Source organism: Zootoca vivipara, chromosome 7, assembly GCF_963506605.1.
Source record: "Zootoca vivipara chromosome 7, rZooViv1.1, whole genome shotgun sequence".
NCBI lineage: Eukaryota > Metazoa > Chordata > Lepidosauria > Squamata > Lacertidae > Zootoca > Zootoca vivipara.
The window spans coordinates 18771752-18789971 of NC_083282.1; the positions used below are offsets into that span (position 1 = coordinate 18771752).

General features: G+C 47.2%; 1 protein-coding gene across 4 annotated transcripts in view; it reads left to right on the forward strand.

Annotated features, from left to right (window-relative positions):
• Positions 1–3593: 3593 nt before the first annotated feature.
• COL11A1 (collagen type XI alpha 1 chain) overlaps positions 3594–18220 on the forward strand; it is a 252806-nt gene continuing 238179 nt past the window's right edge. For all 4 annotated transcript variants that reach the window (XM_035122972.2, XM_035122974.2, XM_035122973.2 and 1 more), the window contains exon 1: positions 3594–4109. In XM_035122972.2, the coding sequence (XP_034978863.2) occupies positions 3989–4109 (121 nt within the window). In that variant the 5' untranslated portion in view covers positions 3594–3988. The remainder of the gene's footprint in view (positions 4110–18220) is intronic.

Genomic DNA, 18220 nt, shown 5'->3' on the forward strand with positions numbered 1-18220 from the left:
TAAGCTCAGTAGAATTTACTTCTGAGTAGATGGCTTAGGATTGCACCAAAAAGGTAGTTTCTATGTGCATTTTCCCTTGAACCAAGTCCCACTGAACATAGCAGGGCTTATTTCAGAAAAAGTGTGCTTAAAATTGCACTGTAAGTCTTTTAAAATCGACATTCACCTAGTCACCTGTGGCAAGACTTGCTGCCCGTTAAGCAGACAGCCACTGTTTGTGTGTTTTCTTTCGGGCCAAGAATGATTAACACAGGAATGTGTGGGTAGCAGTTAAAACGTTTTTGTGGGCTAGTAAGTTTCGAGAACTTATTTGCAGAGGCGGCTTATTAATTCTAGCCTCCAAATTTAACTTTGGCGAAATACAAATCTGATCCTAACTGGTGCTCTTTGAACTGCCACAGCAGCATTAAAAAAAACAACCCTGTAATGTGTAAGTATGGTGGTACATTCTAAGAAATGTGCTCTTTGAAGCTTCTCCCCAGCATCCAGGAACACATCCAATTCTATATGTGCTTGTCTCTTTGCTTCATTCAGAAGCAAGGGTGTGATCATCTGTTGCTTAGGGTGGAGCCAGACAGGCTTATTTTTTCCTGACTATGCAAGCAATGTCTTTTTCCATCCAGGATCAGATCACAGACCAAACACTGTTTGGATGTCTTTTTTTAAGTAATGAAATATCCCTTTCATTATTTTCAGCATGAGCTGGTCATATAAAGTTGTCTCCCCTCTCATTCAGCATAGCAAATATGAAATATCTGTTGGCTGCCTTGATGAAGTTCTTAATATATAGGGACGTAGAGGCCACAGAACAATTATTAAAACAATCGCTACCAAGTGGGGAAAATCACGTCGGCTATGTGATTGCACGTTGGAGATTAATCTTTTCCGAGTATTGTGGTTCTAGAAGGTGTGTTTTTGTTTCTCCAGAGGAAGGACAGGGCCTGCAGCCAAACAACAACAAAAAGCCTTAAAAGGTAAAGGTAAAGGGACCCCTGACCATTAGGTCCAGTCGTGACCGACTCTGGGGTTGCAGCACTCACCTAGTTTTATTGGCCGAGGGAGCGCCCGGAGTACAGCTTCCAGGTCATGTGGCCAGCATGACTAAGCCGCTTCTGGCGAACCAGAGCAGCGCACGGAAATGCCGTTTACCTTCCCTTCAGAGCAGTACCTATTTATCTACTTGCACTTTGATGTGCTTTTGAACTGCAGGAGCTGGGACCAAGCAACAGGAGCTCACCCCATTGCGGGGATTCGAACCGCCAACCTTCTGATTGGCAAGCCCTAGGCTATGTGGTTTAACCCACAGCACCACCCACGTCCCTTATGGCAAAAAAGCCTTATGGCACCCTAAAACAGGCAGTTTTATTAGGACACACATCAGCTATTGTGGATTGAAATCCACATGGACATCAAATGGACATGGCGCAGCAGGGCACCCTTTTTAAACTCAGATCTCTATTACATGGCAGGGGAAAGGTTGTAGCTCAATAGTACATCACTTGTCTTGCATGCAGCAGTTCACAGGTTCAATCCCTGCCATCTCCAAGTAGGACCAAGAGAGACTAGTCTGAAAGCCCAGGGATCCACTGCCATATTGAGCTAGATTGATCAATGGGACTGACTCGATTTAAATCAACTTCCTATGCTTCCACCTCGAAAGCGAAGGTTGGGGGTCCAATTTCCAGAGTAGAAAGGATGGAACTTTCTCCATTTGGTGCTTAAACCCCTCTAATTAATCCCAATTGCATGTAAACCAGGCATGGGGGGGGGGAGAGAGAATTTGCCGCTCTTCACATCTGCTCCCCTTTTGTTGGTAAATTGGATTCCTTGGACTACCTTGACTAGTGTTGCCACATTTAAAGAAATGGTGCTGCTCCTCTATGTCTAGTGGTGGTCCTCCATGTGAGTTGCACCAGGCAGTGTCCTTGTGGAGTATGTCCATGGGACAGATCGATGAATCTCCCACTTACCTGCAATGGCCAAAATCTGCCACCTGAAGTAGCCACTTCACCTTACCACCACTGGTCAGGAGAGCTGGGTGGACACAATCCATTCCATAGTTAGGCATGCTAAAGAAGCCATGTGTGATTTCTGTTGGCTTTTTGCAAAAGTTGACTTGGGTATTTATGGGGAAAATGGATGAAAAATCAACTAGAAATTTGGTTTGGAGATAAGCACTTTCCTCAGAAGTGGCAGGGATGCAAACTGATGTGTTTCTTGAGTAGGTTTATTTTAGCTGGGAGAGGAGAGGTGGTGGTCATGTATACAGTTTGAGAAGAAGAGCTTCACTTGGAATGGCAATTGATCAGTCACATGCAGCTCCATCTTGTGCTCAGAACAATTTTTTTTTTGGAAAATTGTAGGTGTGCACAGGGATGAATTATTATTATTTTTTTGCCATTTCTACTTGGTTTACCATTTGATCTCATCCTACTCTTCCACTTCACAAAGACCTTATGCAATAGCAGCAAGAGCCTAGTCTCAAAGAGGCTGACTTTATTAGACTGCCTTTTCCATGGAGGAAGGGAAAGGAGAATGTTAGCTGCTTTGAGACTCCTTCGGGTAGTGATAAAGCGGGATATCAAATCCAAACTCTTCTAGTTGAGATTCAAGCAGGCTCTCTATTAGCCACCTGCTTGGTCGCCTGTGGTGAGCCAGAGCCATCTCCCGGTGACTAAGCACAGATACTTTATAATACTGGTCCTTTCCTTCTTTGAGGTCAATATTCATACAAAGAGCTGTTGCACATTCAGACAGACTAACCCCCCCACCCACCCACCCCGCTCTAGTAACTTTTGTGCAACTATTTCCAAAAGCCAGGCTCAACTTTGGAGAGCACTGTGTGAATCAGTGGCTCCCAAAGGGGCCATACCACTGCTGGGAAATGGCGGCACCTAAGAGACACGGGGCAGGGACGGCAGGGTGTGTGTGCTGAAGGTGTAATTGACCAGCAGACTTTGAAAAGCTGATATCACTGGATCAAGTTCATACATTTTGCTGAATTAATTAAACTAAATAGTTTTAAATGGATTTTGAATAAAAGTGCCATGAATTTACTGCTTGAATTTCAGTGTGCTGTTATCTTCCTTAGTGAGTGGGACAAACCGCTATTCTGAACAATGCCTTTCATTGGGGGCCCTGTGGATGCCTTTATGGACCACCCCAAAAGGTTGGGAGGTGTAAGTGAAGCCCTCGAATCAATTCTTTTTTTTGGGGGGGGGAGTATCACTCTTCCGCTACTTCTTTTAATTCCCCCTATGTGTTGGAAACGCTGCTATCCATGGTCTCCCCCTTTCACTTTTCCGGCTCACCTTAAACTTAGCGCTTTTTGGCACGCATTCTACTCCGGGTCTCCTTGGGCCAGGGGGAGGGGAGGGAGTGGGCGAGGCTTCGGGTGCGGAAGGAGTCGAGCTATTGGCTTCTGGCCGGCAGCCTCCTTGTCAGTTTGGGTGGGTGGGTGGGAGCAGGAGGGGGTGGGAGAAAAGGAGGGCGGGAGGAGGCGGAGGAGGGAGGCTGTCCGCTCGCTCGCTCTTTGGCTGCTGTTCTCCCCGTGCGCTTCTGGGCCAGCCCTCTTTGCAGGATGCAGCCTTGAGGGGGGATGCTGCGCTCTCTGCCTTTGGACTGAAGCCCCTCATTGCCCTGCAGTTGGGAAAGCAGGGCGCATCGGAAGGGCCTGGAGCCGGGTTGTCGAGACCCAGCCGGCAGCGAGGGACCATCCCCTTTCTCTCTCTCTCACTCGCTCGGACCCTCTCCAGGCACCTTTCTTTTCATTTTCCCCACTCCCCGCTTTGGCACACCGGATCGGATGGATCTCTAGAGAAGACGGCGCGGCGCCTTTGGGAATATAAGTGGCGCGGAGGAGGCGACGGCGGGCCAGGAGAGCGAGCGAGCAGCGCGCAGGGGGCCAAGGCGCCCCGGAGGTTGGGCAGGGGGGCGCGCGCGTCGAGGTTTTTTTTTGGCACGCTCGGCGGTAGAGGCACCCCTCTCCATGGAGACGAGGCGGACATGGTCCACAAGGTGGAAAACGAAACGGTGGTTCTGGGACTCCGCTTGGCCCGCGCTACTTGTCGCTTGGATGCTCCTGCTGGAGGCGGCGGAGGTCAGGGGAGGTAAGGAAGGAGGCCAGCCGGGCTGCCATCGCCGCTTTCTCCTGTGCCCCATCTGGGAACGGGGTGGTGGTGAGGGGGCGGGAGGAGAAGATAGCAAGCAGGGAAGCCCCTGACTTGTCTAGCCAAAGGTACCCGGGCTCACAAGTCTGAGCACATCTCTGGAGTGGTGGAAGGCACTCTGTGCGCGCTCAGAGGATTCCTTGCCTCTTCTGATTGTTGCGTAGAAGCCAGGCGCTTGAGCTAATCCCTGACCCCAATTTAGAGCTCCCTCGGACTTTAGGGCGGGGAGAGGCATGACATTTCCATGAATCCCCCCGGGGGAAAGTTTTCCTCCCCACCCCCTGTGACCAGTGGTGGGTTTGGTGATGCTTCTGCTCAGATTCTCTTAGTCTCAGACCTCTACCTCGCTACTTGCTTGGGAGTACTAAATTTACACTTAACTCATGTCAGTTTCTGCGTAATATCCGTAGGATCAGGCTGCGAGTCTCCTCCGCTCCAGCTTTTTGAGGCTTTCAGGGAGTCGTGGAGCAGCGGCGGCGGGAAGGTGCTAAAACTGGGAAGGAATGCGGGACACTTTCGGAACAAAGCTTATTTTTCTTTGTGCGCCCGGCCAATTTTTTGAAAACGATTCGGGGAAATGGTTTCTGCAAACTCTCGCCACCAGCGCAGCGCCTCTTGAACTTGCCGAAGTCATTAAGCCGATCAAGTTCACAAAATCTTGGCCAAAGAGAGAGAGGCTGGAAGGAAAGGGAGAGGGGACTTTGTGAATGCTTGAAATAAGAGGTGGGAGACACTGCCTGTAGTCTTCAAAGGCATGTCACTTTCTTAAGGGGGGGGGAGGAGAAATAAATAAATAAATGTTAAAATAAAAAATAGATCAGCAGCAAACTCCCTTCGATCCTAAATGTCTCTCTCAGGTATCAGGAACTGACTAGCGCCCTCTGAATGCGGCTCTCTTTTTGGCTGGCGAGAAATAAGCAGTACAGTAAAGGGACTGACATTTTTGAGCTGCTGTAGCGTGGGACTTTTTGGCACAGAGGTCTTCAGCCACTGTTTATGAGGAAAGAGAGAGGAGCACGTAGGAAGTCTTCTGTGGAGCCCTCAGGCTTGCGCGTTCGGAGAGCAGCAGCAGATAGACAGCCCAAGATATTGCCTTACTTACCTGTTTTGCATCTCCGACCTGTGACCACACACACACACACACACACACACACACACGCCAGAGCCCCAACGGGCTCTTTCCAGCTTACGTGGCAAGCCTCTGAGAGGAGCTCAATGCATAGCGGAGAAGGAATCTCCTCCCTTTCTCCTCCCCTCCCCTTAGGTGCATCCCTGGGCAGAAAAGAGTGGGGCTGAGTGAGTGGTCCGTTAGGTGTCTGTGGCCACTTGTGAACAGGGTGCTATTCCTGGGCGTTTGCAGAGTCTAGAAGGAAGTTTGAAACTCCAAGGAGTTCCCGCGGGAGGAGGAGGAGGAGGAGGCGGGGGAGTCAAAGAGGGCCATGACAGGGAAGGTGTCTCCCTTTCTCCTCATCTGGTGTGTGTGTGTGTGTGTGTGTGTGACCCCAAGGGGATAATTGCTCAGGAGGGCGCAACCCCGCTGCTTCATCAGAAGAGCAGCGGAGCCATCCCACAGCTGGAAATTCTGAAAGAAGCAGCAGCAGCTAAGATACCAGCAAGAAGGGAAATGAGCCTTGGAAATAAATCTGCATCTCTGCACAGGACAGAGATCTGCTTGTATCACTGCTGCCTGGCAGTGCGCTGAGTTTCCCTTCTCCAGCGTCAGCAGGTCTTTGTCACTTTCTCCCATCCTGTGGAATCCCTTGAAGTGATTGGGTCGTTTTGTTGTGGTGGTTCTTTTTGGTCCATCTCCTGCAGCTTCCCAAGCACGGAAATCTTGAGTTGTTTTTCAAGGAAATCCCAAGGATGGCTGCTGCTTTCCTCCTCCTCCTCCTCCTCCTCCTCCTCCTCCTCCTCCTCCTCCTCCTCCTCCTCCTCCTCCTCCTCGTCCTCCTCCTCCTCCTCCTCCTCCTCTTTTCTCTCGTGGTTCTCGGTTTTGTAGATCTGTTGGTCTGGCTCACGATCCAAATCGACTGTGGAACAGAGAAAGGTGCTTTCAGAGAGCTCCCTCTCAGCCTCTGGGTGCCTGATCACCTCTTGGACTTGTCAGTCACATCCCTCAGTCTTTCTGCCCCCTGCTGGTTTAATTTGGGTCTTCGAAGTGGGGAGGACCAGTCGATCCATACTCACCTCTTACCTTGAGCCATGAATTACTCCCACCCTGGTCTCCCCATTCCTTGGGGGCCATGAAATATATACATCTTATTCCAAGCAAAGCAAAGCGATTTAAGGAATTGCAAAGATGAAAGCACAGTTATTGACTTCTTAACTTTCTTTTTTTTCCCTTCCACACCCCCTGGCTATCTGCTTTGTTCCCCAGATCTCCTTAGGAAATGAGAACGCTGAAAAGCAGAGGGTTGTAGGTTGCTTCAGATGGGATCAAGCTCACTTTCTCCAAATTAAGCTCAGATGACTGGAAAAAAAATATGTTGGCAAGGGTTTTGCTGCATGGTGCCGATCTCTCTGGGGCTGTGATCCTCTTAAGCGCACTTAGCTGGGAGAAAGCTCTTTCGAAACTGGAAGGGCTTCCTTCCAAGTGCATGTGCTTAAATCTCAGATCACACGGTAAACTGACAAGATCATTTTTTTAAAAAAAAATCCAGCTTTTGTCAAATCCCTGCAAACACCTTATGGGAGCCCATGCAGACCCTAGATATTCTGTCCTTTGTTTCTTTGCCTAGAGAGAAATCATGAAGCAGCTTTCTGTACTGTTGTAAAAGTTTGGAGCACATTGCTTGGTCATTTCAGTGGGAATTAAATCCCAGTGAGAGTTGGATCTCACCTTGCATTTCCACAAAATCATTGATAAGCAGTTGCCTCCTTTTATCTGCTCATTTCTTTCAGCTAACAAGTCCTCAACGATAGGTATCTCCACTGCCAAGCAAGATAATACAGAAGGGCGGAGGGGGGAAATCCAAAGTATGCCATGTGTGGTAAAATGCAATTATTAACATTAGAATTTCTGCCTCTGCTGTGAAATGTCTTTTTTTTACTTGAAAATGAATAAAATGGTTTAATATTGGACAAATCTTGTAACATTTTATATCGAGCAAGTCTTCATGCCATCTTAAACAGGTTTCCTTAGAACTTAGTAATTAACTTCCAATAATTTTGCAACCCTCTGCAGAATTTTTGGGTGGGGGAATCAGGAAGGACAAGATAGGAATTAAATAAATCTGTCAAAAGTTTTGAAAGCAACTTCTTAGTTAAATGCACATGGGTTCGCTTGCATTCCCAGAGCCTCAACCCAATATTATGTAGGCTTACATGAAAGTAAGTTCCACTGAGTTCAGTGGGGTTACTTCCAAGTAGGCATGCATAGAACTGCAATTGCAAAATAACTTCTGCATAATTCTAATTCCCACTTCAATATTTTATAATATGATAATTCCCACAAAGGGACTATCAGTGGAGAATTCCCATTCATTCTCTTAGGGTTCTCGTTTCTTACGACAGAGAATCTGTCCCTCTCCGATTTATGCAACCTTTGGCAGAAAATACTTCCTTTCATTGCAAGTCTACTTAGATATCTAAGATTTTATTTGATTCGCCATCTCTGCCAAGCATCTGTTGGCAGGGATGCTTGGGAAGAATGGGCACCTTTTTTTTCAAAGTAGCTATAGAAGACGAGTAATTTACAATCCAGTTTTGTGAGGGTCCCTTGTATTAATGCCCCACCATGATAGTGAATGGGAAATGAAATGAAATATTGCAACCTCATAGCACCCAAGTTTTGCGTGTCAAGACCCTGAAGCCACCCCCAGTTGATGAATAAGACACAGGGACACAGATATTAGGTTAATGGCTATTGGGCAAATTTGGGCCACAACTTTATTGGTTAAGAGAATGTGAGAGGAATTGGCTTAAGCATTGGAATTGAACCAACTATGTCTGACTCCTACCCGTCATGCAGGGATCCTGTAAGGGTCAACCACCAGTAGGGGGAGCACTGTCAATGTGAATCAAGTCACGCTCACCCCTGGGTTCCCGATGGGGTCGTGGCATGGCCCTAGCCCCTCCACGGGCTCTGGACAAGATCCACACCACCTATCCATTATCTCAGAATTGTGGGTTCGAGCTCAATGTTGGGCAAGAGATTCCTGCCTTGCAGGGGGTTGGACTAGATGACCCTTGTGGTCTCTTCCGACTCTGAAATCCAATGATTCTATTCATTCTGACATGACTATATAAAAATTAGCAATTTGCTGCATTGATGTCCTGCCTTTTCCCCATGATGGAATCAAAGTTTGTATGCATAGGGTTCCCAGATGGCTAGATTTGCTCAACTTTACCTGAGTGCTTACAAGAATAAGCACTAAACATACTGAGAAGGCATTTAGAGGAAGGTTATAAATAGCCAGTCGCCTGATCACCTAGTGTGAGAAACAGTCTCCTCCAGGCGACCAATCAGGGAAGTGTTTGCAAATGAAAAGAGAGTTGATTCTTCCTCCTCCCCTTTTGGGCTACAGACATGGCACACCAGTGGCTATCCATAGGGGAGTGTGGCAAAGCAGACTAGGGAAAAAATATGGTTTAGCGACTTCTGCGGATATATTTGCAAGTCTAATGAAATGAAAACACCTTCAAGGGGATTTGTTGTGTGTGTGTGTGTGTGTGTGTGTGTGTGTGTGTGTGTGTGTGTTTTAAGCTAGTGCAACTCCTGAATGGGTGGGAGGGGAAAGAAGGAAAAAATGGGCCTACTTTTCTTGGCTGGATATGTCTAAATGCACTTTTTAAAAAAATAAATAAATAAATCCCGTTTTTTAAAATAAAAAATAGGAAGCTCTTCACAGAAACCACAAAATGGAAACACAACCCCGATTGTATGAAAATAGGGACAGAATGGGAATAGAATTTCTATCCGAGAGAGGAATTTGAATGGTTTCTTATTTCATTGCAAGTACCATGCTAGTCTATGCATCATGAAATAAGAAACAGTTTCAGTTCCCCTCTGGAGCTACATGCTGTTAGCAGAAAACCACTTGTGTGTTGAAGGGGAAGGGCCTTAGCTAGTGGTAGAAGATTGCAGAAAAGGTTCTGGGTTCAGTTCCTTGGCATCTCTGGGTGCAGATGAGAGAGAATGCTGCCCTGAAAACCAGGAAAGTGATGCCTGGCTCAATAATGAGCTAGATCAGGGTTTCCCAAACTTGGCCTCCAGGTGGTTTTGGACTACAATTCCCATCATCCCTGACCACTTGTCCTGCTAGCTAGGGATGATGGGAGCTGTAGTCCAAAAACAGCTGGAGACCCAAGTTTGGGAAAACCTGAGTGGACCAACGGTGTAGGATGACTTCTTATATTTCTTTCCAACTTGCTGATTTCAGAACTGGAATGTGCATATCCTTCAGCTAAACAGACACACTACTCGTTTGTTCCCCTATGTGTAAATGTCATTGGTTGCAGAGTGCAAGAGTTCTTCGTATTTCCGTGTGGCTTGTATTTGGCTTTGTGCCCTTTCACTCTAGCATTGGCCAATATGCCAGTGTATTAAATGTCACTGCCAACTTTAAAACAAAAAAACTAAAAAACAACAACTGGCTGGGTCCCTGTGAAACCCAGGAATTAAAACAGGTGGAACTTTCCTCCACAGGCAGAAGAGTGTTGGGAAAAGTCAGGCTATGTTACATTTTTTGTGGTGTAAGCTGCTTTCAAAAGAAGGGCAGCGTTGGGTTGGGCTCACACCCAGTTAGGCTGCGATCCTCGCCACCTCCACTCAAATGTAAGGCTCACTGAATTCTGTGGCCCTGACTCCCAGGTAAGCGGGGCTAGGATTGCTTCCAATGTTCTCGCTTGTCCTGAACCACAGGGTAGCCGGCGGAAAGTCCTGCAGGAGTGCACGGTCTCACAGCAGACGCTAGTGTACAGTCTGGCTGGCCAACAGGACCAAAGCCCTGCAGGCCCAGTTCCTGCAGCCAGTCAAGGGGTCAGGGCACCTGAGGGTCAGTGCCACACAAGCCCAGTTGCAAAGGCCTCCCTGGAACACCCTAGCCATGGTCCAACCAACGTGACAAGTTGAGCAGCCACAGCACTTCAGCTCTGCTTCCCTTTTAATACTTCGCATGCCGATTGCAGCATCTGGGCTTGATGAGGCAGGTGACCCTCACCTGTCCTGAGCTTACCTCCTCCCAGAGCTAACACACCTCACCTGGGCTGTGGGCCCTTGCCTGCCTCAACTTCCCAGTGCTGCTTTCCTGCTGCTCCCTATACCTCAGAGCCCACCGTGTTTGTGGAGACGGGGGTTCCTCTGGCTCCGGTGACGGGTCCTGCTGTTCTGGTTCCTCTGCACTGACTTCCACCCCCCTTGCCATCTTCCGTTGACTCGTGAGTACTTTCTACAGCAGCCTCTCCTTCTCCATCCCCAGCCTGCCCTGCTGTGCCCCAGTCATGGCTACACCCCTCGCTGGGATCCTCTTCCTCCTCTCTGTTGCCCTGCCAGTGACGTCATTGACATCGCTGGGAAGCCTTGACAACTTTCTGCATTGATTTCAATGGGGCCTGAGGTTGACTAGGTTTGTAGGAAGGTCTCTTGGACAGAATTGGACCATGGGGTCACCTAGCTCAGCAGTGTCTATGTAGGGTAGCAGGAGCTCGCCAGGGTTTCCGACAGGGGTCTCTCACAGTCCTACCTGGCATAGGTGCCAGCTCCCTGGGGCCCTTGGTGCCAGAGAACCCACAAAACCCCCCATGAAGGGGCAGGACACCCACAAATTTCAGTGCCATGGCCATGCATGCAGCATGGCACCCGTGGCCCCGGGCACCCACGGTTGCGGGGCCAAGTTGGCACTCTTGCTCCTGGAGATGCCAGGGTTCAAACATGAGCCCTTCTACATGCCAGGCAAGTGTTATAGCACTGACCTGCAATCCTTCCCTTCCGCTGGATCCAACCCATTGCGTGTTTAGGTGTTTGCAATCCTTCGGGCATGCTTTGGCACTACAACTCCCTTCATCCCTAGTTAACAGGACCAGTGGTCCGTGGGGATACTGTGAAACTGTTATTGTCAATATGCAGTATCTTCCAAGAGTTCCCCGTGTTTCAAATAAATTAGAACAAACGGTCAAATCAGAGAAACAAGGGAGGTGATTTGGAATGAGTCTAAATGGTCTCAATTTACAATAAATGGCTTTGTGTCCCAAGGATCGCCAGGCAAAATGGCCATGTCTTCCTCAGTACATATCCCAGCCCTGGCGGTAGAAAGAATCTGGGGCCTGTCAAACAATTGGCTGTTAAAATTAAGCATTTCTATGACAGACCTGTGGCCGAGTGCTGATTCCTCTCCCTCCCACCCCCTGCTTTGGCAGCTGAGACAGAAATATGCCTGGTATGTTGTGTAGGTTGCGCAGTCCTTTCCTTGTCCTTCGGCAGAAAGCTTGAGAAAGACCCCTGAATGAAAAGGAAGGTGGATTCCCCTCACCCGAAAGCCAGGCCTTCTGTGTGTTTGTGGGGAAAGGTTTTTATACTTCTGGTCTTGATCTTTATATTTTAAAATACTTTGTGGGGAAGGGAAATCTCTCTCTTCTGTTACATATAAACAACACACATTGTTTTTTAAGCCACTATTAATAGTGTTGTTGTTGTTGTTTGTTGTTGAAGTGTGTATTGAGGAGTGACTTCTTCTCTAAACCATATCTCCCCCTTATATATTTTCTCTTGGGCCCCATCAGCACAATCCATCATGCCTCTTTAAACAGTCAATGGTTCCCCCCCCCAAGGAATCCTGGGAACTGTAGTTTAAGGATGCTGATAATTGTTAGGAGAGTTAACTCACTGTTAAAAATTCCCAGAGTGGTTCCAATTCCTCATCCTCTCCTGCCACACCCTTTGAAAACCACTGCAGTATGCAATGCAACAATAACATTCCTGTAGTTATGGATAAATAGATATTTGCACAATAGATGTTAATAAAATACACTGCTTTTAGGAGGGTGTCAGAGTTCAGTGGTAGAATATGTGTTTTGCATGCAGTGGATCTCAGATCCAGACCATGATATTAGCATCTAAGGACCAGGTAGCCAGTGGAAGGCATATTTCTGCCAGAGACTCCAAGGATTTGCAGGTGAGCAAATTAAACCAGCATTCTTCAATCCTGGGTCCTCAGTCATTGGGTTACAGCTCCCATCTTCCCCAACCAGCTTAGCCAATGGTCAGGGGTGATGGGAATTGCAGTACTTGCAACACCTGTGGACCCAAAGGCTGAGGAACATGGAAAAGTCTGACATGATACAGGGCAACTTTCTTTGTTCCCCACAGTTTAATTGCATTGCAGGGGGTTGGACTAGATGGCCCTTGGGTCCTTTCCAACTCTGAGATTCTAGGATTAATTCTGAATATCTTCTGGAGAAGACTTCCCTCGTTCTTCTCTTCCCTGGTTCCAAGATCTCTTCCTCCCTGCAATTAAATCTGAAATGCCTTGCCTATTTCAAATATTCTGCATCAATAATTATAAACCCCTAATTGGCAACTAATTGCAAAGCTATGAAGAGATGGTGGAGCTGTACTTCAACTCCCAGGCCCTGCAAGTGTATATCTGGCTAGTTCTGATGTCCTGGAGGGCACTTCCGGCAGGGAAAGCAGTCTGCAAAGCCGAGGAGGCTGGATTTTGACCTGGCACCTCCAGTTTTTTTCTGACCCCTATTAGGAACTACAGGAAAGGAAACCACAAATTTGACACAGCAGTTTTCCTGCCCTGTGGCTGTCTGCTCTTATTCAGGCACTACCCTATCTGCCAGGAGGGCCGGGGGTGGTGGTGGTGAAATTGCAACATGTAACAAAAAATAATTTTTTTAAAAAAAATGCTAAAAGTGAAACGATACCTAAGTCACTGGAGCAATTATATGCCCCTCACATATTATCATTATTTCCCCCCCAGTGTGTTTTGTTTTGAGCAGTCCAGAACAGTAGGGTTTCTACCTGCCAGCCTGATTAAAATGTTTCTTTCTCTCCCCCCCCCCTTCAGCTTCCTTTCATAAGAAATCCTCATACCGTTTGCTAATTTACTGTTCGGCTGGCTGTTTGAGGATAACAGGGCACAAATAAAGTAAATGGAGCGCAGGAGACATCTCTTGTGCTTTTGAGAAAGAAAACAGACTCTTGCAAAGCTATCAAGGTTTAGGGTTTTTTGGGGGGAATGAACACAGCCAGCCCCAAAGGCAGGCGGGGGTGGGGTGGGGGTGGAATGAGAAGAGAAAAGAAAAACCTCATCTATTTACAGATTCTAGACAAGCAGAGAAAGGCACATTACCCGTGATCATAATTACAGTATCGAGTTTTTCAATCTAACGTTTGCAAACTGCACATGTTAATAGAGGAATTGTTGACCTTCTTATTCACATCTGAGCAGGAGCCGGCAATTGTGGAATTCTTTCAGCACATAATCACCCCTAAGAGGTGGCTTGAAAAGAAACCCTCTTGGGAACACAAGGCTGGGGTACCCAATGTATGCCGATCGACAGCGCATTCAGCATGAGAAATGGAAGTGAGATTTTTCAGTGCTAGTGGCTAAGATCTGAAATGTAGAATACACAGGGCTCCTTGGAGTAAGCCCGCAAACCACTCCCAGCTTCATCTTGTTTTCAGGTGCAGTGAATTAACTGCACATTGCACTCCTAAAAGCAACCCAAACTGCCTTTGCATGGCAGTTTGTTATGTTTTCACAACTTCCCCCTAACTGTTAATTTCTGCATTATGTTTGAGCTTTCAAACAATGGAAATGCGACTTCCAGAACTATAGGGAAATACAGGGGAACTATCAGGGAATACCATGCAAGTTTGTTTAGGGCTGTAGTTTGCTAACGGTGCAGAGAGTTGTTAGGAGACCTCTATTCCCTTTGCAGATCTACGGTTTCCAGAGTGGCTTAATGATCACTCCCTCTTCCCTCTGAACTCTGGAAATTATAGCTCTGTGAGGGGAACAGGGGGTCTGCTAACAACCTTCAGAACCCTTAACAAACTACTTTTCCCAGGGCTTTAAGGGAGAAGCAGTGGTGTTGCGTCCTTTGCTAGCACCCGGTGCGCCCATGCTTATGCCACACACACCAGGTGGGGCTGGGTGCAGAGGGTAAACAAAACCCACTGTGCCAGCCCAACCCTCGCCACAGCCATTGGGCAGGCATAGGGTACAGAGGGTTCACTGGGCCTCGCTGTCCTGTGCCGCCTGCCTGCCTGCCCACGCAGGGGGGATCCTAGTGGCCAATGCGGTTCTTGATGGGTGCATCTCCCCAACGCTGGCTGGGTGGCCATTCAGAGAGAGGGCTGAAGGCATGGCAGCAAGGCCAGGCCAGACTCTGGGACCAGAGACCCCCGGTGGCAGGCAGGGCAGGGATCCCTGCATGGGGGCACCTGGCCCACACACCCCAAATCATGTGCCCAGGGCTACGGCCCCCCTGGACCTCCCCACACTCTGCCCCTGGGGGGAAGCCATGACTGTGTAGAATGCTGCTGCTGCTTTATATGTATACTAGATGGGGACCCAGAAAGAGGAAGTGTTTGTGTTTTGAAAACACATCATGCACTCCCAAATGCATGCATTAGTGTCTGTACATGAGGGATTGTACATGCCAGGGATTGAACCTAGGGCCACTGAACTTGGTCCGTGGCTTCCCAAGCAACTGTGCGTTGTCCGCATTTTGTAAGGCTTGCATTTGTATAGAAACAAAGAATAACGTGTCTGACAGCCGCGAGCCAGCAGTAAATCACACAGAGCAAGCTGGAGTTAACTCTTTATTAGCAAAACAGGATGTGCCCAGGAGGGTCAGGCCTAATGAGTACAGCAACACAGGTCTTGCCCCGATGAAGCAGTTGCCAAGACTAACCCTGCCTCTCAACAACTGGCTATGTTTCCTCTTCCACTTCATATCTATTCAAAATCCTAGAATGCAAAACTGGGAATTTGATCTGCTCGCCTGCTTTGCCAGTAGAAAATGTGTGAAAAGCTTCAAAAGAAAGTGAGATTGAGTTCTTTAGTATGGAAATTGGCGTGGCATTTTCTGCTTAGTGCAGTTGTGCTAGTTTTCTGCTGCTGAATGCCTATCCGTAGTACTTACTGTGCCCCACAAACCATTTCCTTCCACAGCAGACCCAGTAACTCTGCCGACTAGTCCAAATGAGCTGCCTTATGGGGGTCGCACTTGAAGCATCAGGTGTTTGTAACCTCGCTGAGGCTGGTGGAGTCAGGCAAGGCAATAGGATTGTCCATGAGACAGTTTGGGGTTTCAGGCAGTCCTGTGTAGTTGGTGAGACGCAACACAGCTGCCACATGTGTATGCAGTAGTTACAGATAGGTAGCCGTGTTGGTCTGACATAGTCGAAACAAAAAACAAATAAAAAACAAATAAAAAATTCCTTCCAGTAGCACCTTAGAGACCAACTAAGTTTGTCATAGGTATGAGCTTTCGTGTGCATGCACACTTCTTCAGATACACTGAAACAGAAGTCATCAGACCCTTATGTATAGTAAGAGGGTGGGGAGGGGTATTACTCAGAAGGGTGCTGGGAATGGGTGATTGGCTGATAGGAGTGGTAAACCTGCTGACGACTGTTAACGACTGCAATTGGTCTTGCAGGGAAAAGCAAGGGGTGAGATGGCTAAAGAAAGCTTTATCATGTATAATGAGATAAGAATCCAGTGTCCTTATTCAGACCAGGTCTCTCCATGGTTTTAAGCTTGGTAATGAGTTGCAATTCAGCAACTTCTCTTTCCAGTCTGTTTCTGAATTTTTTCTGTAATAACACAGCTACTTTGAGATCTTGTATAGAAAGTCCTGGGAGATTGAAGTGTTCTCCTATTGGTTTCTCTGTCTTGTGATTCCTGATGTGAGATTTATGTCCATTTATCCTTTGGCGTAGGGTTCGGCCTGTTTGTCCAATATAGAGAGCTGAAGGGCACTGTTGGCATTTGATGGCATACACAATGTTAGAAGATGAGCAATTAAATAGTCCTGAGATGGTATGTTTGATGTTGTTGGGGCCAGTAATGGTGTTGTCTGGGAGTATGTGGCAGCAAAGGTGGCATCTGGGTTTATTGCAGGCTCTGGTACCAGTGTCCATGTTAAGTCTGGTGGTTGTATTATTGTGGGTGAGGAGTTGTTTAAGATTGGGTGGCTGTCTGTAGGCAATGAAAGGTCTTCCTCCCAGAGCTTGAGCAAGAGAACTGTGTATGTATTTAATTTAGATCCCCCCTCCATTCCAAAGGCCACTTTAGTCCACATTCCTTTAAAATTTTGAGTAGACTCGAGTTGAGTTGCACGACTCAAATAGATTATGTTTTGGTTCTATATATTTCAACAATCTCAAAGTTTGAGCGCCAGTAGCACAGATGTTATAAAAGTGTGCTGATCTGTCATGGAACAACCCCATTGAAGAAGGTAACAGTGGTTACCCAAACCTTGTTGCTGGTTGTGAAGGGCCCCCATGACAATTCATGCTTCAGGGCTCCCAAAATGTAGGTCCGCCACTGGCTCAGTGCGCAAACTGCCACCCTTGGAGAAGCATTGTGTTATGGTGATGTGAAGTGTTAGGAAAACCCTTTAATTTGAGCTCCGTGATGACTTTTGGATAGACGCCACAGCCAACCATTGATAAACATGAATGCATGAACCAGCTTTGATTAGCAGCAGTAATGGTCTTTTGAGAACTACACCAGAAGGGCAGTTGTAGATGCTAAGAACGTATGTGGTTGCTTCACGATTCTTAGGATCGGGCATTGATCTAATACTCTGACCTCGATTCTATGGTCTACATAGGTCCAAAAGTCCTGCATTTCTTAACATGTATTATTTATATGAAGGAGGACCATATTCTGTATTCTCAGGAGCCATTGTACTATTCAGCCATTATTCTGGAGGCAGGAACAACCCAACATCCTCTTTTATAAAGTTAGCATCACCGAGCACTAAGTAAAGGCTTTGGAAGTATGAAGCACATAAACCCAGATGAGAGGATGTCATCAGTTGTGAGAGGCTTATGCTTTCTTCTGACAGTTTCTCTCACTTTGATAGACTGGCAGCAGTTCTGGAATGATGCAGTAAAATGAAAAAACTTACAATACAGTGGTACCTCGGTTTATGAACACAATTGGTTCCGGAAGTCTGTTCATAAACTGAAGCGTTCATAAACTGAAGCGAACTTTCCCATTGAAAGTAATGGAAAGTGGATTAACCCGTTCCAGACGGTCCGCAGAGTAACCGTTCATAAACTGAAGCGAACTTTCCCATTGAAAGTAATGGAAAGTGGATTAATCCGTTCCAGACGGGTCCGCGGAGTACTTAACTGAAGCGTTCATAAACTGAAACATGGGTGTAATTGGTTCCGGAAGTCTGTTCATAAACTGAAGCGTTCATAAACTGAAGCGAACTTTCCCATTAAAAGTAATGGAAAGTGAATTAATCCGTTCCAGATGGGTCCGCGGCGTTCATAAACCGAAAATTCATAAACCGAGGTGTTCATAAACCGAGGTTCCACTGTACCCATATCATACCTGTTTCTTTTTCTTATAAAGCAAAAGAGCGAGCAACTGTTTCATACGTTGATTAAAATTTGCTAGATCAGTTACATCATATGATCCCAGTATCTGGCCCTTGTCCTGCTAGATCTGGGGTAGCCAACGTGATCATCCTCTGATGTTGCTGAATGACAGCTCCCATCAGCCAGCCAGCATGGCCAGTGGTCAAGGTACCATCATCTAAATCAGGCATCCCCAAACTGCGGCCCTCCAGATGTTTTGGCCTACAACTCCCATGATCCCTAGCTAACAGCACCAGTGGTCAGGGATGATGGGAATTGTAGTCCAAAACATCCGGAGGGCCGAAGTTTGGGGATGCCTGATCTAAATATATCTGGAGGGCACCATAGGCGAGTTATCTTTCAGGCCTGAGGACTGAATTCTGTGGGAATGTTAGGGATGTGGATTAGGATATATTATTAGATAGATCCTATCCAAGCTTGTGTTAGCAAGCTTCCAATATCAGCAGAGTGACATTCCCCTTTTGTGCGCAGCAAA